Source organism: Leopardus geoffroyi, chromosome C3 (genome assembly GCF_018350155.1).
Source record: "Leopardus geoffroyi isolate Oge1 chromosome C3, O.geoffroyi_Oge1_pat1.0, whole genome shotgun sequence".
Lineage (NCBI taxonomy): Eukaryota > Metazoa > Chordata > Mammalia > Carnivora > Felidae > Leopardus > Leopardus geoffroyi.
The window spans coordinates 134,051,075-134,070,619 of NC_059338.1; the positions used below are offsets into that span (position 1 = coordinate 134,051,075).

Consider the following 19,545-nt stretch of genomic DNA (forward strand, 5'->3'; position numbering starts at 1 on the left):
CAATAAATCCTTGAATAACCGCCACCACCGTAGTCATCATTGAGAGTTTATAGAGGGAGGCGAGGGAAGAGAACTTTTAGAGAATTGCTCTGAAACTCACACCACCAGTCACTTAAATGCTCAAAACAATGAGGAGACGGTTTCCAGTGCAGAAGAGCTTCCGGAATCAGAAGGAAGCACGAACTCAGGGAGGCATCTGCTAACGGGACACGGAGTCAGCCTCAGAAACGAGCTTTGTGAAAGACCCGCCCGTGCAGACATACAGACATCAAACTGTCTCCCTTTTGTCTACTCTCTTGAAGTTTATCAGTAAATCAGTTAACTGCCAAAGCCGATGGTCTCCACCTTCCCTGACCACTCACCCCTTCTGTAAATTCCTTTCCCACTTTGTCGGACCTTGTTTCAACATTTCTCTTGCCTCTCTGGCTCCGTCTGTGCCAATCATTTAACATATATTCATCGCACAACTATTTCTGCAGACGTTCTGCTGATGAGGGGCTAGATAAAACCATGTAAATAATTTTGTAGGTTATTCTGATTTCATTTTACCCTTTCCAGCCACACTGGAATTTGGAATTAAAGGCAGGGACCATGTCTCATACTCCTGAGTTATTCCTTGAAGTTAGCTCAGCATCAAATCACTTTGTTTAGTAATTACGTCTTAGTATATTTTGATTGATTATATATATTTATATATAAATAACACATAATGAAGAGAAGACTGGCTATTTGGTGTAAGGATTCAGGTGTGGGGCAGCTAGTTTGGTGGAATCAAATCTAATGAGAAATATGCTAAAATGCCATTCAAACAATTCCCTTCAACACTGTCTTTGTCACCATCGTTGTCATCATTAGGGAACTCTTACTTGCTGCCGGGTACTTGTCTAGAACACTTTATATATAAATTATCCACTTAATCAGTAGGACAACCTAAAGCGTTCACTGGACTAGGATTCTGTAGTAGTGAAGATCACCTATATTCCACCTGGGACTTGGGAATGGCATTTTGTATCCATATTGATGTGACGCAGTGGCAAAAGTCTGGACTTTCAGGCCAGAAAAGTCTGGATTTGAATATCAGTGTTATCACATTGCTTATGTGTCCTTGAGCAAGTCAGCTACACACTGTAAGCTCCATGAGCATTAGAACTCACTCACGCGCCGCGAGAACTCAGTACATGGTAGGCACTCAACAAAGGCAGTTGGTGTTGTTGTTATTATTATTATTAGTTCCCAACCCGCCCCCGCCACGTAAGTTTCTTACTTAAAGAATTTGGTCTTAGGCAAACTGAATGGAAGGTAGACATTTTCAATGGAGATAAGTATTGGGTTAGGGATGGGGAGACCTCGATTTTAATTTTCTTTCGCTGCTAACTCTATGGCCGTGAGCAAATTACAGAATCTCTTTGTTCTTCCAGATTCCACATCTGGCAAAATAATACTTGCTCCTCCTGGCCTCAAGGATATGTCATGAGAATAAATTGTTTTTGGAGTTCTCAAAAAACGATGCGCCATATAAATCCAGAGCAATACTATTATAATTGACCTTTAACAATGGTTAGCCAATCCTTGGGCAAGTTCATGTTTCCTGCTTGTAAATTATATATAATACAGTAATTATTATTTAGTGGGGAGACTGTGGCTTTGAATCACACAGATCTTGGTTTGAACTCAGACTTGTCACACTTCCAGCTGGGTGACTTTGGTCAAGTTACTTTCCCATCTGAGCTTTCGTCTCCTTATATTTAAAATGAGCCTGAGATCTCTACTATAGTATAATTTTCAGGTATAAAATGTTTTGTGTAAATGCCTAGCATAATATGAGATGAAGACAGAACTCTGCTTACTTCCTTTTCCTGATGTAACTACTAGATAATCATGATACTTTCTACATTTCCAACGGCATATATTTCTCAGACTGGTCAAGAATGTTCTATATTCTTATTTATGCCCATTTATGCCCATTTTCATGAGTAAGAAATAAAAATTTTGGCTACAACTTTTTCGAAGGTACACTGCAATGAAAACTTCACACACATACACACACACACAAACACACACACACACACACGGATTAGTTCCCCATTATTATATGTCTTATTATGTGGATTTGGTCATAATGCAGGTCAAATCGTGTTCTCTGAAATGTAACAACCATACAGTAATTTTCAGATAACCTGATTATCCTTTAGGCCAGTACCAACATCATGAAAAACAGTTACCTGCATGTGGACGTGTGTTTAGAATTTTTGTCTCAACACCGGGAATATAAAAACACCATATAAACATCCTTGTTGAAGTTATCACTTAGCTGAAGCCACTGTCCGATTTTCTCACAAATATGAACTAGAGTTACTCGTGCTGAGGAGTTTCCTCCTGTTTTCTTTGAGATGGGCTGAGAGGGGATGAAGGAGGGAAAGTGGAAAGGAAAGAGAGGCAGAAGAAGTTTCCTCCTTTAGATTCTAATCTGGATGATCGTTTGCTGAAGTCCGTAATGATATGTTGGAGGAAATATTGTTCTTGCAGTTTGGGGAAAGTAAAGTTGGTAAACTGACCTTGGCCAACAAGTGATAGCCAGTATTTATTGAGTGCTTATTATGTGCCAGGTACCGGTTCAAATGCTTACTACACTTAACTCATATAATCTTGATAGTAACCTCCCCATATAATCTTTACTAGTATTATGTCCGTTTTCGAGATGAAGAAACTAAGGCACAGTTAAGTGACAAAGCAAGCGTGGAGTCAGCATGCAATCCCAGTTGAGTAGGACCCTAGCGACAAAAGAATGGTTTGGGCAGAACGTGAGGCTTCCGGTGAGGCTCAACTGAGGAAATGGCACTGGGGAAGGCAGACGAGAATGTTATGTTTAAGAGACGGGGAGGAGGGGCTCCTGACCAGAGCGAGGCCGCGTTAGGGAGCAGTGGGAAACAAGAGCATACATTAAATTGGGCGTGGACACATTAGGTAGGTTATAAGTAAAATGTCCTTATGTTTGTCTTTTTCTGACTTGTTTGGAGCATCATTAAATATGGTTTGACATTTAAGCCTGTGGTTTGTATTTTGAAAACTGCACCAAAGCCAAACCATCTAGTACACAATTCAGACACGTCCTTCAGTGCAGGTTGAAGAGGGGAGGTGGCCAGGTTTAGAGGCTGGGCCGTCCATAATGAGCCCTGAGCACACAAATGTTCAGCCAGAGGGTGGCACTGGGGCTTGGTCCTTCTGGCCTGGCCCTCTGGAATCGGGAGCGCCAGGGGGAGGTGTCTATGAGCTGAGATTTTAACCAGGGCTCAGTGAGTTTCTGGAAACAGGCTGTCAGTTTCTGGCAAACGAACCAGATCTTACTGGTAAATGCCTTTTATTCCTGCTCTGCAGCTGGTCACAGAGGGTCGAGGGCTCTATGGCCAGAGGGATAATTTTGGGGATGAGAACACAGATCCTGGAGTTAAACCAGTACATTCAACCAGCTACAGTCTGATTTCTCAAACAGTATCAGCTTGCTTGATCTGGGGTTCTTTCATAATTTTAAACAAATCTTTGATTTCATACTGATACAATAGTAGAGAGGCAAACAAAATTGCAAAGTCGCTGGAGTTTAACAACTCACAAAGGATATGAAATGTGCTTTATCAAAAAAAAAAAAAAAAAAAAAAAAAGAAAAGAAAGCTGTTTTTTTCCAAATGACAGAATCTATGATGTGCAGTTCGAAATTGAATGCCCAGGGATTTTCTCTTTTATGTAACTCCTATTTAAGGAGTCAATCACTGTACCTTAGAAGAAGCAAAAACCAGTAACACTTAACTGACGTGAGTGATTCTCAACCCTGGCTATTCATAGGAATCGCCCAGGCGCTTGAAAAAAAATCACTGATGTCTGGGTCTCATCCCCAGAAGGTCTGTTTTACTTCGTCTGGAGTGAAGCTTGAACATCAGCTTTTGTAAAGCTGCCTAAGTGATTCTAGTATGCAGTCCTGCTTGGGAACCACTTCCCTAGATGCTGTGAGTGGGTCCCAAACCCGCGGCTTCAGCCAGGCAAGTGCCACATACAATTTCAAGAGAATATCTACTCTGTTACATTTTTGTAGAGGCAGCATGCTCTGGGGAAGAAAGGACTGAACGTGAAGTACAGAGTCGCAGGTCTGACTTCGGGTTTGTAGCTGAAGTTTTCCGGACCTAAATGTCCTTATTAGGAAAAGGATCTCATTCAACTGGAAGATTTCTTTTTTTTAAAGAATTTTTTTTTCAACGTTTTTATTTATTTTTGGGACAGAGAGAGACAGAGCATGAACGGGGGAGGGGCAGAGAGAGAGGGAGACACAGAATCGGAAACAGGCTCCAGGCTCTGAGCCATCAGCCCAGAGCCTGACGCGGGGCTCGAACTCACAGACTGCGAGATCGTGACCTGGCTGAAGTCGGACGCTTAACCGACTGCGCCACCCAGGCGCCCCTCAACTGGAAGATTCTAAGACTCTTTCCAACTTTCATATTCTCGGACTCTAGACCTCTGGTTCTTAACTTTGTTAACAAATACAGATGCCTTGGCATCACCTCTAGACATGTTAAACTGATTGGTCTAGGGGGAGGCTATAAGTCGATATTTTCAAAAGCTGCCCAGGTGATTCTAGGGTGCAGGTAGAATTGAGCATCACTGATGTGTGGTCTTTGTTGAGCCAAAGTCTTTTCAGATAGAAGTTGAGATTTGCACGTGTGTGTGTGTGTGTGTGTGTGCAGTGTATCATACGTAAATCTGTACATAATGTGCTTGGGGGTGTAATGCTAGCTGAGAGGGTGGTGGGGATTCATACTCAGTCTCATATTAATTCAGGAACACAGAAGAAATGCAAACACATATGTCCACACTGCCTTAATTAGTCCCTGCTGGTTGCTCTGTTCACAAAGTGAAGAAGTATTGCCAAATGTCTGGGATTCCAGCCCATTTTAATTCTCTGTTGGCTTCATAGGAATGAAAACAGCAGGTAAGATGGCCTGGAACAGGAATAGCACCCAATATCCACACATTGCCTTATAGTTCATCTAAGACTTTACATATATGATATCACTGGATTCTTACAAGCCTGAGATTAATTTTCCTCACTTTAGGAATAGACAACCTGAGACTCTTAAGAATCTTGTCCCCAAACACACATCTAAAAAGTAGTGGATGCCAATATTCTAACCCAAACTTTTTGATGTCATATTTCTCTTTCTTTCATTTACCTGCTTCATGCATTCACATTGACTCTGACAAACAATCCTCAGGTGACCAGGCATGGGGGTGTAGTGGGACAGGGGAAATTCGTGCTCTCTTTGTGGGGGAAAAGTGAAGAGAATGGGGCCGAGAGCATGGGTTTTTCCTTTATATCCCATACAGAATCAAACCAAAGAGAAGACTGTGTTGTCTTTTGAATGCAAGCAGTTAACCTTGGTCAGAGAAAAAGACGCAGGGCACAGGCCAGGAGTGAAATCGATGTCAAGAGAAGAGATTCCTAGCCAGTTAGTTCTGGCCTCAACTGATGCCTTGATCCAGATCAATACAATCTCATTATTCTGGACTTTTTCTTCCCTTTTTATCGTCACTGATATTGTAACTAAAAAGAAAATCTTCAAAGTAGCCAGATAGAAAAAGCAAAAGGCCAAAATATAAAGATTCTGTAGAACACAGTAGAGCAACTGGGCTTGACCCACAGATTCGAGAACTGTCTGGAAGAGGCTTGAGATTTTCCAGAAGTTCTCAGATTCTTAAGCCATTGTGTGAGCGTCACCTATAGAAAGAAATCATCATCTGGGGTATAGTGTAATTCTCCGTTCTCATAATTCAGGCACTTCTGAAAGAAATTGTTGCTAACATTTTCATATATTCATGTGATATAATCTAAATTCAGACTGATGCACATAGAAATCAAGCAGCAGAGGAAAATCCCAGGGAACTAGATATTTAAGCATTTAGTGGGGGCAAAACAAGTTTAGAAAAATGTGAAAAAGCAAAGTGAAGTTTTTAACATAGTTAGCATTCAGCACAAGAGTGGAGAGCTTATGCCAAAGTGCCGTAATCCAGTTAATACACTACATTTGCCCTTTAGGACATGTATTAAAATTTCAGGGCAAGCCATATGGTGAGGTTTGCAAAATTGTGTACTGAAAGGTAGGCAGTGTACCTTATTCTCAGTCGGCTATCATGCTTGCGGCTTAGAGGGCTAAAATAGTAACAAAAATCACCAATTTGCATGAGATATATTTAACACTGAACATTTCCAACTCCCGAATACAGGTAAATTAGTCTACTGAGGCTGGCTCATAAAAATCATTTCAGAGCTACAAAACAATTCTGAGGTTTTAGTCATAATAATACTTAGAGCTTCCTTAAGAAGGATTTGAAGACATCAAATGAAACTATAATGAATAAGTCTAAGCTTCTCCGCTAAACACTTGAAAATAAAGATTTACTGGAGTACCCTGAAGGCCTGGTTTCATCCCTTCCTTCAACAACCTCCCCCCACCGCCCCATCTTTTTCTATTTCAGGGGAATCCCTGAGCACAAAAAGGCATGAGGAAATGCAGAATGTATGAGGACCAAGTTGTTTATTGTGAATGTCTGTTCAATAAGCTAGATGCCATATCACACGTACAAATGTATGATGCCTTACATTTATGAGGCCATTTCAATAACGGGACTATCAGTTTCATACGCCTGATATCTTGAACTGGTATTGGCTAGCTGTATGGATATCTAGAGGTCAGATAAGTTGAAAAGAAAAAAAAGACTCACCAAAGATTTGAACTTCTCTCTGCCTAGTTCATGTAACTTACCTTGGAAGGCAGCAAGCGGCCGCTGCTTTTGAATCCTACACCTCATTTGGATCCCGGCTCTGCACTCACCGGCTGCCCGTTTGTAAATGGGGACAACGATGCCTCCCTCACCGGATGAATATGAGGATTAAACTGAGCTAATACATAGAAAATTCCATATACAGTGCTTTACATAAGACACATGAGTAATAAATATTAGTTTTCACTTTCCTTCCATTTTGTTCTAAGTTGCAATGACTTAGGCAGAAACTCAGTTCCTCTCTCATGATGACACAATATCTCTTTTAGGTAGCATTGGTGTTGATCAAGAGTGTTTAAAATAGTTTGTGTGAAGGGCGCCCGGGTGGGCTCAGGAGGTTAAGCCTCCTACTGTTGATTTCGGCTCAGGTCATGATCTCACAGTTTGTGAGATCGAGCCTTGCATCGGGCTTTGCACTGACAGCGTGGAGCCTGCTTGGGATTGTCTCTCTCCGTCTCTCTCTGCGCTTCTCCAGAGCTCAACCTCTCTCTCTCACTTGCAAAATAAACATTTAAAAAATAGCTTGTGTTCATATGTTCTCACTTTCCTTAGAAACAGGTCTGTTTAATTCATTACATGGTATTTCTTTAGTTCTTATTGATAATAGTGGATGTTCTGGGTAGCCCTGAATTCTACAGTGATACTTCGATTAATAAAGAGGATTCATTCTAATGGAATAGTTGATGTCAGGCACTTTGTGAGCAGAGGTAGAAACGATAAAAAACACAATATGTCTTCCCTTTTCATTCCCCAATCTTGGTCCTAGATTCTGTCCTCCTTTGTACTTTGGACCACATCTGACTTCAGTACAGGATGGGAAGACCCCATCGCGTCTCTTGGCTGGTTCACTGTCCAGAGGCTCAGCATCTGCCCATGATCTTGACTAAGTAGACTTCTTGATAACCAGGTAACAGGAACCCAAGTGGTGTTGGCTTCTCCTCAAATGGAACCGAGTTTCTGAACTTTCTAGCCTGGCTAACCATTTCACATGTCTGATATGTTGAACTGGCATTGGCTAGTCGGGTGGATATCTCGTACTCTCCGAGGGCACCATGTTTTTTCACTGGAGGGAGCCAAGCTGTGATGAGGAGGCCCAGCTTAGACCAGTTAGATAATCCCAGTCACAGGAGAGCTGTCACAGTGAGCACGGCATGAGAGTAATGAAAAGCTTATTTATCCATAAATGTACATTGTTTTATACGTTGCAAATTTTAAATTAGAAATGAAGACGGATGTGACTTGTGGTGAAGACAAGCTGTGTCACTCACCTGCCCAGGCTGTTCACAGGCTGTCTGGTACCTGGCCTGCTGGCACAATTCCTTGACCCTCTCATATTTGGGCAAGTGATTTGACTGTTGGATATTCTTGCTGGATTCTTCTTTCTTACGTAGAAATTTCCTTTGACAGAAAAGAAAAAGTTTCTAATGTGAGAAACGATCTGCATTATCTTTCTAGCATCACGTGCCTTTTTTACTTTTCTCCCCTGTGACATGACTACACATTCTTCAAATGGCATGACATAGATGTTAGAATCTGGCTCATAGGAGTTCGGCATTTGCCGAGTCCTTTGGGAAGATTATAGGCCGGGCACTAATGAAGAACATTCTCTCCCCAAAGCGTTAATTTCAAAACTCTGGGCATAAATGTTTAGCTGCACAGTTATATAAATGCTTTTCTCTCAATGTAGGTATGGAAAAAAACAAGACAATGGGATCATGAATCAAAAGGGGAATCCCAGAAGAGACTCTGGAAATTAAAGTCTCATATATTTAAAGCCAGGAAAGGCACCTAAGGAAAGGAAAGAGAAAGGTGAGGGCCAGGCGGACTTGGGAAGGAGGGCTGAGAAAGTCAATCGACTGGTCTGATTAGGAGCCAAGGCTGAGAAATGCAACCATAAGTGCTTTGGTCCCATCTTGTGAGAATTTATGTTTTACAGTCTGATGCAACAATCATGATGGTGCTGGCCAGTGGAGAATGAGTAGCAAACCATTCAATCTTGTGACTGGGCTTACGAAATCTGCATGCTTAGTAAACCGGAATAAGGGCGAAAAAGTACCCAGCAGGGAGAGCTGCCCACTAGGACTGGTTCCCAGAAGCACCCCAGGAACCAATAATTACCCTCTTTCCACGAGGAATGTATCACGCCAAATTCTGGCTTTCTTGTTTGTTCGAAACCTGAAAGCAAAATAATAATATTTACTGTTGGCATCTGGACGTTTTTCCAAACGATTCTGCACTAACAGTTTATTTAAAGAAACACCTCTCACTTCCCACAGACCACGACTGCATCTCTATCAATATGCTATTCACAAACAGCAGGGAAATTCTCAGCTTAGGGCGGTTCTCCTGGGCAAAGCCTTATTTTGCCTCCACTTCTTACAGCTGCTGGCTGGCTCTAGGCGCCCATGAGCTTGGGGCTGGCTGATGGAAAGCAAATTGACGCACCTGTTACCTGGCTTTTCCGGGTCCAGAAGTTTGAGGACGGACTTGCCATCCACATCGGGAGGTGTGTCGAGCCCAGCGATGTCCAGGATCGTAGGGGCCAGGTCGATGTTGAGAACGATCTGTGGGACTCTGCAAAGGGACAGATGGTTACGCCCCGTACTTAACACCCGTGGCAGTGGCACTTAGGGCCACTTTCTCCACACCGAGATGCACTGGTTTTTGGTCTTCTCTCCCTCTAGCGTGGTCTTTCACGCATAAAACCTTTTAACTTGGATCGGACAATTCCCAAAGTTTCGAATGAGCTGAAGAGACATAATAACATTCTTCAAAGGAAGCCTTCTGCTGTCATCACCTTCTCCCTTCTCCCAGGATGTAGTGCAATGTGGCGGCAGAAGAGGCACGCAGGTGAGATTCAGGATATCTGGTTTCTGGGCCCCAATGCTGCTGCAGAATCGGGAACTCTGCGAGAGGCACTTAATTCTACCTGCCAAGTTTCCTCCTTGTTAGATCAGGAGTCAGGGCTAGATGCTCCTTAAGGCCATTCCAGATTTTGAATTCTACTTGCATTCTTTTCTTTTATTCTTTCCATAAGTGTTTCAGGTACATTATCTTATTTTACACAGAACATTCTGATGTGACCAGCAGGACGTGTAAAACCCATTTTAAGATGGGAAAATAGAGATGTAGAGGGGTGCAGAAATAGAACTTCACTCCTTGAAGATGTTTTTCTTCTAAATGAAAACCATGTTTCTTAAAATGTTATATTCTTTAAAATTTTTTCTTTATTAATAATTGAAAAAAAATGCTAAAAGTCAGGGGCTGGGGGTACCTGGGTGGCTTAGTTGGTTAAGTGACTGACTTTTGATTTCGACTCAGGTCATGATCTCACAGTTGGTTTAAAAATTTTTTTTTTCAAAATTTATTTATTTTTGAGAGACAGAGACAGAGTATGAGCAGGGGAGGGGCAGAGAGAGAGGGAGACAGAATTTGAAGCAGGCTCCAGGCTCCGAGCTGTCGGCACAGAGCCAGACACAGGGCTTGAACTCATGAACAATAAGATCATGACCTGAGCCAAAGTTGGATGCTTAACCGACTGAGACACCCAGAGGACCCCCCCCCCCAACCCTTATTTGAGTTTACTTATTTATTTTGAGAGAGACAAGACAGCGTGAATGGGGTGGGACAGAGAGAGGGAGGGACAGAGAGAATCCGAAGCAGGCTCTATGCTGTCAGCACAGAGCCTGGCTCAGGGCTCGAGCCCACAAAACTGTGAAATCATGACCTGAGCTGAAACCAAGAGCCAGACGCTTAACTGACTAGCCACCCAGGCACCCCAATCGCACAGTTTTGTAAGATCAGGCCCTGACTCAGGCTCCGTGCTGAGAGCGTGGAGCCTGCTTGGGATTCTCTCTCTCCCTCTCTCTCTGCCCCTCCCCCACTCACATTCTCTCTGTTTCTCTCAAAATAAATAAATAAACTTAAAAAAAAAAGGCAGGCAATGGTTATTGTTATTATTTTTTAAAGACAGTGTATCTCTGATTCAAAGAAGGTATAGGTGGTGTCCCTAAAGACCACATTTTGTGTCTGTGTACACAGCCCATATGACATGGATTCTGGTCCACGTGACAGAAATAAACATTGGTAGTCAATTTTCCTTTCTCTTAGTTCATTTTCTCTTAGTTTGTTGTAGGGGGAAAAAGGTTTTCATTTTCTTTTTTTTTTTTTTTTCAACGTTTATTTATTTTTGGGACAGAGAGAGACAGAGCATGAACGGGGGAGGGGCAGAGAGAGAGGGAGACACAGAATCGGAAACAGGCTCCAGGCTCTGAGCCGTCAGCCCAGAGCCCGACGCGGGGCTCGAACTCACGGACCGCGAGATCGTGACCTGGCTGAAGTCGGACGCTTAACCGACTGCGCCACCCAGGCGCCCCGGTTTTCATTTTCTAAATTACCAACCTACACACACCCTTTTCTGTTTTGGATGGAAAGAAACCAGACACTGAGATTGGTGACCGAAGTCGCTCAGATATACACGAGCCACGACAGCTCAGCTGAACGTTGCAAGCAGAGAAATACGTACATTGATCCTGGCTCTATGCTCGGACCGCGGATAAAGAAAGGCACGCGGATATCAAAGTCATATGGCATGGACTTGCCCTTGACCAGTCCAAACTGCCCAATATGGTAACCGTGGTCAGCCGTGTAAATGATGTAAGTGTTCTCCAGCTCCCCCGTTTCCACAAGCATATTATACAACTGAAATACAACAGAGACGAGATGTGCAAGATGACGATAGTGTTGCCATGATTTCTCCCCAATTTCTTCCCCATTAATTTTTAAAGGCAAGAGTTCTTTTCACAAGACCAAGAAACACGATCACTAACTACATTTTCAAGTTGCTTACGATTCTGGAGGGAAGAAGTCCAATAATAAAGTGGAAATGTAACTTTTTGAATCTGGCACATTCTTCCTAAAGATTTTGTGCACCTGTTTTTCAAAAGAAACCCTCCACAAAATAGCCTCTACCACCTCACATCAGTTTTACATTGAAAAATCCATTGTTGATTTTTTTCGTCACTCTTATATGGCTATCCAGGGTTAAAAACAGCCTGCTTCTGGGCCTGATCCAACTAGATCCAGCCTGTACACAAGTTTTATTCGGCTTCTGTTAATTTTTTAAAATTCAGGAAATTTCACATAAAATGTTTGCATTTCTGGTTTCCTTAAAAAAAGTCAGAAGACCCCATGATACGGGATCTACCTTTCTACATGGCGAAAATTAGCTGGAGCTGGGTGGTTGCTTCTTGTTATAGATGGGGACACTTAAAGTTCACCATAACCCCCACCATTCCCTATTGTTTCATACGAGACCAGCTTTAGGTATTTACATTATTTGCTTAATTCTTGAGGGTATTTGTGAGTGTAGCCCTTGATTTATGGTGTTTTGATTTTTGTCTCGTCTTTGCCACTGGCTCCAAAGGCAGTGTGGCCTGGAGACTTAACAGAAGGGGTCAAGATAAGGGAGGGTAGATAAAATCACTGAACACTTATGCATACTCTCTCTCTCTCAAAAACAACAATGAAACAAAAACAGAATTGGCAAGAATGGGTCCGCACAAAGGCAGCTGGACCAAAATCTATCACCGAGGCAAATTGGTATGCTTACCCTTTCCACAGAATCATCTACGGACATCAAAGTCTGAAGCCTTTTGCGATGTAGAACGTTTGTAAATTCCATGTGGATGGGCAGCATGGGCCCCGTGTACTGCATAATCCAGTGCTTATCCATATTTGGTGCATAGTTGTAACTAGGGGTTCTGAAAATATCCAGAGAGAATTTTTACTATACATATTTTTAGTTATTTGGAGAAATATTTCAAGTTAAAGGTTGTAAAACAATCATTTCGGAAAGATGATTTAGACATTGCTAAAGTATTTTTTTTCTCCCATGTACCTTCTATGTTTATAGGAAAAGCTAAAATCTTCACCACCCCAAACAGCACACATCCTCTAAAGGCATGTGCATTCAACCTTATGAAACCAAGAGCGGTAGCTAAAAAAGTAACTAGTGTAAGTTCATTTGGATTCATCGAATAAAATGTGTAAAAACACATCAAGATGATCATGGTATTGTAATATCTACAGATAAAACTCAGTAATACAGAAGGGAAAGTTTTCATGGTGCTATTAAGTCGTAAACTTTCATTGCTAATTGGGCTATTAGATATAGTCACAAATATGTGTAATAATAATCATAATTTCAATATATTTTTTCTCTTGAGTTTACTGGGCTGTTTTATTGATTACTTATATATCTAGTCTCTATGAGTTTTTCCCCTTCCTATATATAGGATATATAGGTTATATATAGATACCATTAATTTAATTGGATTTGCTGGAATTATAACCAATTCTACGTCTGCAATATACATGCTGATCAATAAAGCTATTCTTTTAATAGATAAATCAATATCGGTGCAGAGCCCAATTTTTCTTAACTACAGGGTGGTGGGTCCTATTACTTTCAAACATCTTAGTTCAAGCTTCTATTTAATTTATTGCAGACACCCAAGTGGTGTCCCACACATTCCATTGGGGACCCACAAAATGTCCCCTTCTTTTTGATATCATCTAACCCAAATCTCTTGACCGTTAGATGCTGCCACCTCATATTCCCAAAGTATATATCTATACTAGAGTAATTCTCCCACTGAGAATTACTCGTGTATATTTTACCTCTGCCAGACTACAATGTACTTGAACTTTCTCCTTAGATGTTATTAAGCATGCAGAAGTTGTTTAATATTAAAAACTTAGTATTTACCATGTGTTGGGTTTTGAGTTGTTTTGTACACCTTAACTGATTTAATTATCTCTGTTGTTCTTAGAAATAGGTTTATCTGGGGCGCCTGGGTGGCTCAGTCAGTTAAGCGTCCGACTTCGGCCTCAGGGCACGATCTCACGGTTGGTGGGTTTAAGCCCCACATCGGGCTCTGTGCTGAAAGCTCAGAGCCTGGAACCTGCTTTGGTTTCTGTGTCTCCCTCGCTCTCAGCCCCTCCCCCACTCGTGCTCTGTCTCCCTCTGTCTCAAAAATAAACACGAAAAAAAATTAAAAAAAAAAAAAAAAGAAAGAAATAGGTTTATCATTCCTATTTTACAGTTGAGAAAACTGAGGCCTAGTAAAGTTAAACAATTTCCTCAGATTAACAAAGTCATCAGGTGGTAGATCCCGGACTCCATTCCAGAGCCCATTTACTCTAACAAAATGAAAGAAAAAATGAAGTGGGGGGTGCTTCCTATATCTGAGACTGCTTTTCTATGAACCCCAACTTTACAAGTAACTGGTCTCATAGAACAAGTAACCATCTGTGTTGGTTGAGAAAGCTGGTAGCCACTGTCCACTGAGGGGAGGATCCTCTCAGTGAAAAATTGTGGATGATGACAAATGAAGATGACCCTCTGCCATCATTTACATTATAAAGCCAGAGAAACAGTCGCTGCAAGCCAGGTGAATTCAGGGATATTGACATGTACCCCTCTGGTTTGTTGTGATATCAATTTCTCTTGGGGTAAACCTGGAGTTTCTGGGATACATACTTGTATACTGAGCTATATAAATGCTGCCTGTTATTATACATTTTCTTCTGCCAGTGGATTTGCAGAACTTCTCTTTCGATAGTTGAAAACATCGTTTTGGTACCACAGACCTTCTTGGCACAAAAAATTACCCCTGATGATCAGTACGGATGCTGGTTAACTAGCAGAACTACGACAACACAAATACCAATATAACACTGAACACAGAAGGCACTGTACCTAAAATTGTATAAATTGTGCTCAGTAGTTAGTGTAAGTCAACTCCTTTTTGAAAGGGACAGATTTGCAGAGTAGAAAAAGCAGGTGTGGTTCAATTTGCTCATCTGTAAATGGAGATAATAGTACCTTTCCTAAAAAGCTCTTTTGAGAAATAAATCTATTTATCTATCTATCTATCTCTGTATCACTTAAAAGTGCCTAGTACAGAGGCACATGAGTTTCCTACATAAACCAATAAATAAATACATTCTATATAAGTGTCTGGGTTGAGAAAATCCTGTCGCATTAAAAACCAGACAAGCTCTTCAGGTATCGCCCGCCATTCTTTTTTTTTTTTTTTTTTTTTCCAACGTTTTTTATTTATTTTTGGGACAGAGAGAGACAGAGCATGAACGGGGGAGGGGCAGAGAGACAGGGAGACACAGAATCGGAAACAGACTCCAGGCTCTGAGCCATCAGCCCAGAGCCTGACGTGGGGCTCGAACTCACGAACCGCGAGATCGTGACCTGGCTGAAGTCGGATGCTTAACCGACTGCGCCACCCAGGCGCCCCCGCCCGCCATTCTTTTTAAGAGAAACTTTCCATATAAGCTTTCTTCTGCTGCTTCCCCAATAAATGACTCATGAACCACTTGGTCCCATTTTTTTTTTTTTTTTGGGGGGCCTGAAAGGGTTCCTCATATCTAAACGTGAACACAGGCAGAATCAGCCTGTCGCATCTCAGGAGCTTGTGCAGTAGGAAGGAATGTAAGCCCTGTTTCTTATTCTTCACGCGGCATGTTGTGGTACAAACAGGATTAGATTGAGAGGCTGAGGAGGAGGAGAGGGGAGGCTTCTAAACCCCATAGGAAAAGGATTTTCACCCGTGGGGGTAGCTCGAGGTCAGAGAAATATAGCAAGTGGGTCATGAAAGGTCCCCTAACCATTTACTGATACGTGCCCTGAAAAAGAATACGGCTATAAAAGATTACACAGGCTTCTTTGTAATACCTAAACATCTTCCTCTTACTGCCTTTGATGTTGGTTTGCCTTAATTTTAAAATAAATCGAGCTGACTTTTTTAAAACCACAAAACCTCAACACAAATAAAAACTACAATAGGGAACCAGAACGAAGGCTCACAGCGGGCAAATTATATCTTCTACCGGTTACCTTGATGTGCTTGGCACAATTCCATCTACTTGGAGGAACGGGAAAGGTCACAGCAAATTACAAGCCTCAAATTGGACTCCCAGATTTACAGAATGACATATGTTAAATCTGGCTTATATTAAAAGGAGAGTTCAGGTCTGTTGTCAGAGCTGTCCTTCCCCACCCCCAACCGTTGCCTTTATTCCCCCCTCCCCCTTAATTTCTCGCAGTGGGGAGCTGACCCCCAGCTCTGGGGATGAAATCCCAGGTGAGATCTCAGCAGGGGGCAAGGAGGGGGTACACATTTGCCTTTTAAAGGAAGACAGACTGCCACTGCTTCCCACAGAACGGCAGCTGTTCGGGGACCTGCAGGTGTAAGTTCGGGGGTCGCTGCAATTGACAATGTTGTTGAAAAGTGATCTTTTGCCAAAGACCTGTGGTTGCCTCCTGCCGGGGTCTGCCAGATTCCTGGAAGATGCAGCCTTCTGTCCCCCAGTGATAATTAAGGCTTGCTTCCCAAAGAACTGACTCACAATTATTCAAACAGGACCTGGAGCTGTCAGCTGGAACAGAAACCACTGAAAAAGCAGGTAACTGTTTTAGGGAAAAGCGTAAAATCACATAATCAATTGCTCCAGAATGTTTTGGGATCAGACCCAAAATCTCATCCCAGCCCTGTTACTTACTGGTGTGTGATCATGGGCAACTTTTTTTTTTTTTTTTTTTTTCTCTAAGCCTCTGTTTCTTCATCTATGTAGTGGGAATACCAGCTACAGTGTTTGGTGAGGATTCGAAGAGACTTCAGTGACTCCAGAGAAGAAATCCTGGGACCACATCATACCCCTATTCACCGGTAGCTGGGAAAGGTCTTATACAGGTATCTAGGAAAGATCATTTAATAGCTCTTTTGGTTGTTGTGGCAACCCTGGAGGGTAGGAGGACATCTCATTCCCATTTTACAAATGAGAAAGTGAAGTGTACAGAGATGACTCAGGAAGAACGGGCCGGGGCTGGAACTTCTTCCATGATATCCTGATGACCAGAGTCCTGCATCACAGTCCCCAAGAAGTTCCTCAAAATCCCAGTCATTAAAAGATCTGGTACATATATTTCTTTCTCTCAAAATTAAGTCCTAAGATCCTTAACATTCGTCTTGATTTAAAACATTAGCCGTTTCTGGTTTCCGTTCAAGTGCGTCCTACCAGCTGCTCTGTGTCCACACCTGCTGACAATACAAGACAAAGTCTGACCCTCTGAAGCAAACTGGGTGTAGCAGCAAAAAGCGTAGGTAACACTAGCCGTCTGCTTTAAAAGTGAGAGGACAAATGAACAGATTGCCGTTTCTGAGTTTCTGTTGCTTTCTTTTTTTTTTAATTTAATATTTTTATTTAATATTTTAAATATATTTTAAAATGTTATTTATTTTTGAGAGAGAGAGAGAGAGAGAGAGACAGAGCTTGAGTGGGGGAGGGGCAGAGAGAGAGAGGGAGACACAGAATCCCAAGCAGGCTCCAGGCTCTGAGCTGTCAGCACAGAGCCCGATGCAGGGCTTGAACTCACAAACTGTGAGATTGTGACCTGAGCTGAAGTTGGACGCTTAACCGACTGAGCCACCCAGGCGCCCCAAGTTTCTGTTGCTTTCTTAAAAAAAATCCATATGCTTGATCTGGTAAGACTTCTTGCTGTCTATTCAGAGAAGGATTTTACCCGTAACTGTGCGTTCCAGGCACAAAACATGACTGTAGCCCTCAACAGACTATTCCTATATTTAAAATGTTAATGTTAACGTTCCCCAGTAAGGCTTCTCTGCACACTGGTTTTCTGCAGTCATTATTTGTTTGGATTTATTGCTTCGCACTAGATCACAGATCCTTTAGACCACACATTTGTAAGTTCGACCTTTTCCATCAATGCTAATTCTCTTTGGGCTTTGATTTTCTTTCTTGTGTTGCTTATTGGCATAACAAGAATAAGAATTCTGAAAATCAATAATGTCACCTTTCTGTTTGATGGGTGGGTATTTGGGGAGAAGAATTCTTCCCAGAAAAGAAATAGGTTCAAGAAACGCACGTGTTGTATATTAAATCCATATTCAGGGGATTACACAGAATTTAGCAGTTCATTTTTACTGCTGATGGCCTTTGCTGTCACCCAGTGAAAAGAAATACCTTTCTAGTGTTTTATATTTGAACATGTGTTTTCTTCATTTGTTATTTAGTCTTGGACAACAACAAAAACTCTAATGATTTAACTCGTAAAGGGTCTTGGTAGCAGGACCATCATTCTCTAAGAAATGAAATAGGTTTCAATTCCCAGAATAAGCCAGTTATACAGATTTAAGACACACGCTCAAAGCATTAAATTGGAAATTCTATACTTAATCTCCCAAGTTGCACCGTCTCAGCTTTCACTCAAATTGAACTTATTTAATTGACTTTGTGGAGATATTCCCCACCTGAGTTCAAATGTCTTTAGGTGGGTAACATTTGAATGCATGCAGAATAATATCAAATGATCTTGATTATAGGTATATCGGGAGACTAATTTTATAAAGTCTTCTAAGGTACTGCAAACTCCGATAGAATTGTGCAAACACACACACAGGAACCATTTCTGACATTAACCGTGACTGTGAATCATACTGAGCAAGCCTGGCGCAGCAGAAAGATCACCTGGGGCCAAGAGAACGGAGTTTTGGCTCCAGCTTTGTCCTTCCCTACCTCTTATGTGACCTGGGTAAAGCCATTTGACCTGGGTCTTTTATTTTTTTAAATAGAATTTGGGCCTCCGGTTTCTAATCTAAAAATTCATGGCATTAGATGATCTCTAGGTGTCCTTTAATTCATAAAACTGATTGCCTCAATATTTTTATACTATTATAAGTGTTCTAATGTCACGTAGGTGGTGGGGTCAACACGCTTATTCATTTACTAAAGAAAAATGTATCACGCAGGGAAGGCGGCAGGAGCCACGTGCCCCAGGCACAGGAGGGAGAGGTGCAACGTGTGTGACCGTGTGACCGCCTTCAGGAAAGAGCTGTCTTGCATCACCCCAGGGCACCATTGTCTTGTGTGAATGCTGCCCCCTGGGGGTGTGCAATTTGCCTTCAAGGGTCTGGTGAATAGCCAGTGCAATGGGATATGTACTCAATGATGGAGAGAAGAACAAAGTGGGGACACAGGAAAGGAGAAATTGGTTCTGCCCAAATTAAAGATTTTATGGAGAATTTAAAATTCCCTCATCTCCGGGGCACCTGGGTCGCTCAGTCGCTTAGGCATGTGACTCTTGATTTCAGCTCAGGTCATGATCTCGTGCTTCGTGGGATTGAGCCCTGCATGGGACTCTGCGCTGAGAACCTGGAGCCTGCTTCGGGTCCTCTGTCCCCTTCTCTTTGCCCCTCCCTTGCTCGCACTCTCTCTTTCTCTCTCTCTCAAGATAAGTAAACGTTAAAAAAATAAAAATAAACAAAATTCTCTCCTTTCCAAAAGCACTTTCTTTCTCTTTTATGGATTTGTGGAAGAAGTGAAGTAAGAATGTGCAAACTCTTTTTTTTTTTTTTTAATTTTTTTTTTCAACGTTTATTTATTTTTGGGACAGAGAGAGACAGAGCATGAACGGGGGAGGGGCAGAGAGAGAGGGAGACACAGAATCGGAAACAGGCTCCAGGCTCTGAGCCATCAGCCCAGAGCCCGACGCGGGGCTCGATCTCACGGACCGCGAGATCGTGACCTGGCTGAAGTCGGGCGCTTAACCGACTGCGCCACCCAGGCGCCCCTGTGCAAACTCTTTTAAGTAAAAACCCTTTTTTCCAACTTCAGATAATAAAG

At 42.1% G+C, this 19,545-nt stretch overlaps 1 protein-coding gene across 8 annotated transcripts in view; it reads right to left on the minus strand.

Annotated features, from left to right (window-relative positions):
- Positions 1–19,545, minus strand: part of SULF1 (sulfatase 1) — a 179,500-nt gene that overhangs the window by 34,442 nt on the left and 125,513 nt on the right. For all 8 annotated transcript variants that reach the window (XM_045454988.1, XM_045454985.1, XM_045454986.1 and 5 more), the window contains 5 exons: positions 12,437–12,587; positions 11,351–11,526; positions 9,271–9,399; positions 8,944–9,000; positions 8,094–8,223 (listed from right to left, as the gene is read on the minus strand). In XM_045454988.1, coding sequence (XP_045310944.1) covers positions 8,094–8,223; positions 8,944–9,000; positions 9,271–9,399; positions 11,351–11,526; positions 12,437–12,587 — 643 coding nt within the window. The remainder of the gene's footprint in view (positions 1–8,093; positions 8,224–8,943; positions 9,001–9,270; positions 9,400–11,350; positions 11,527–12,436; positions 12,588–19,545) is intronic.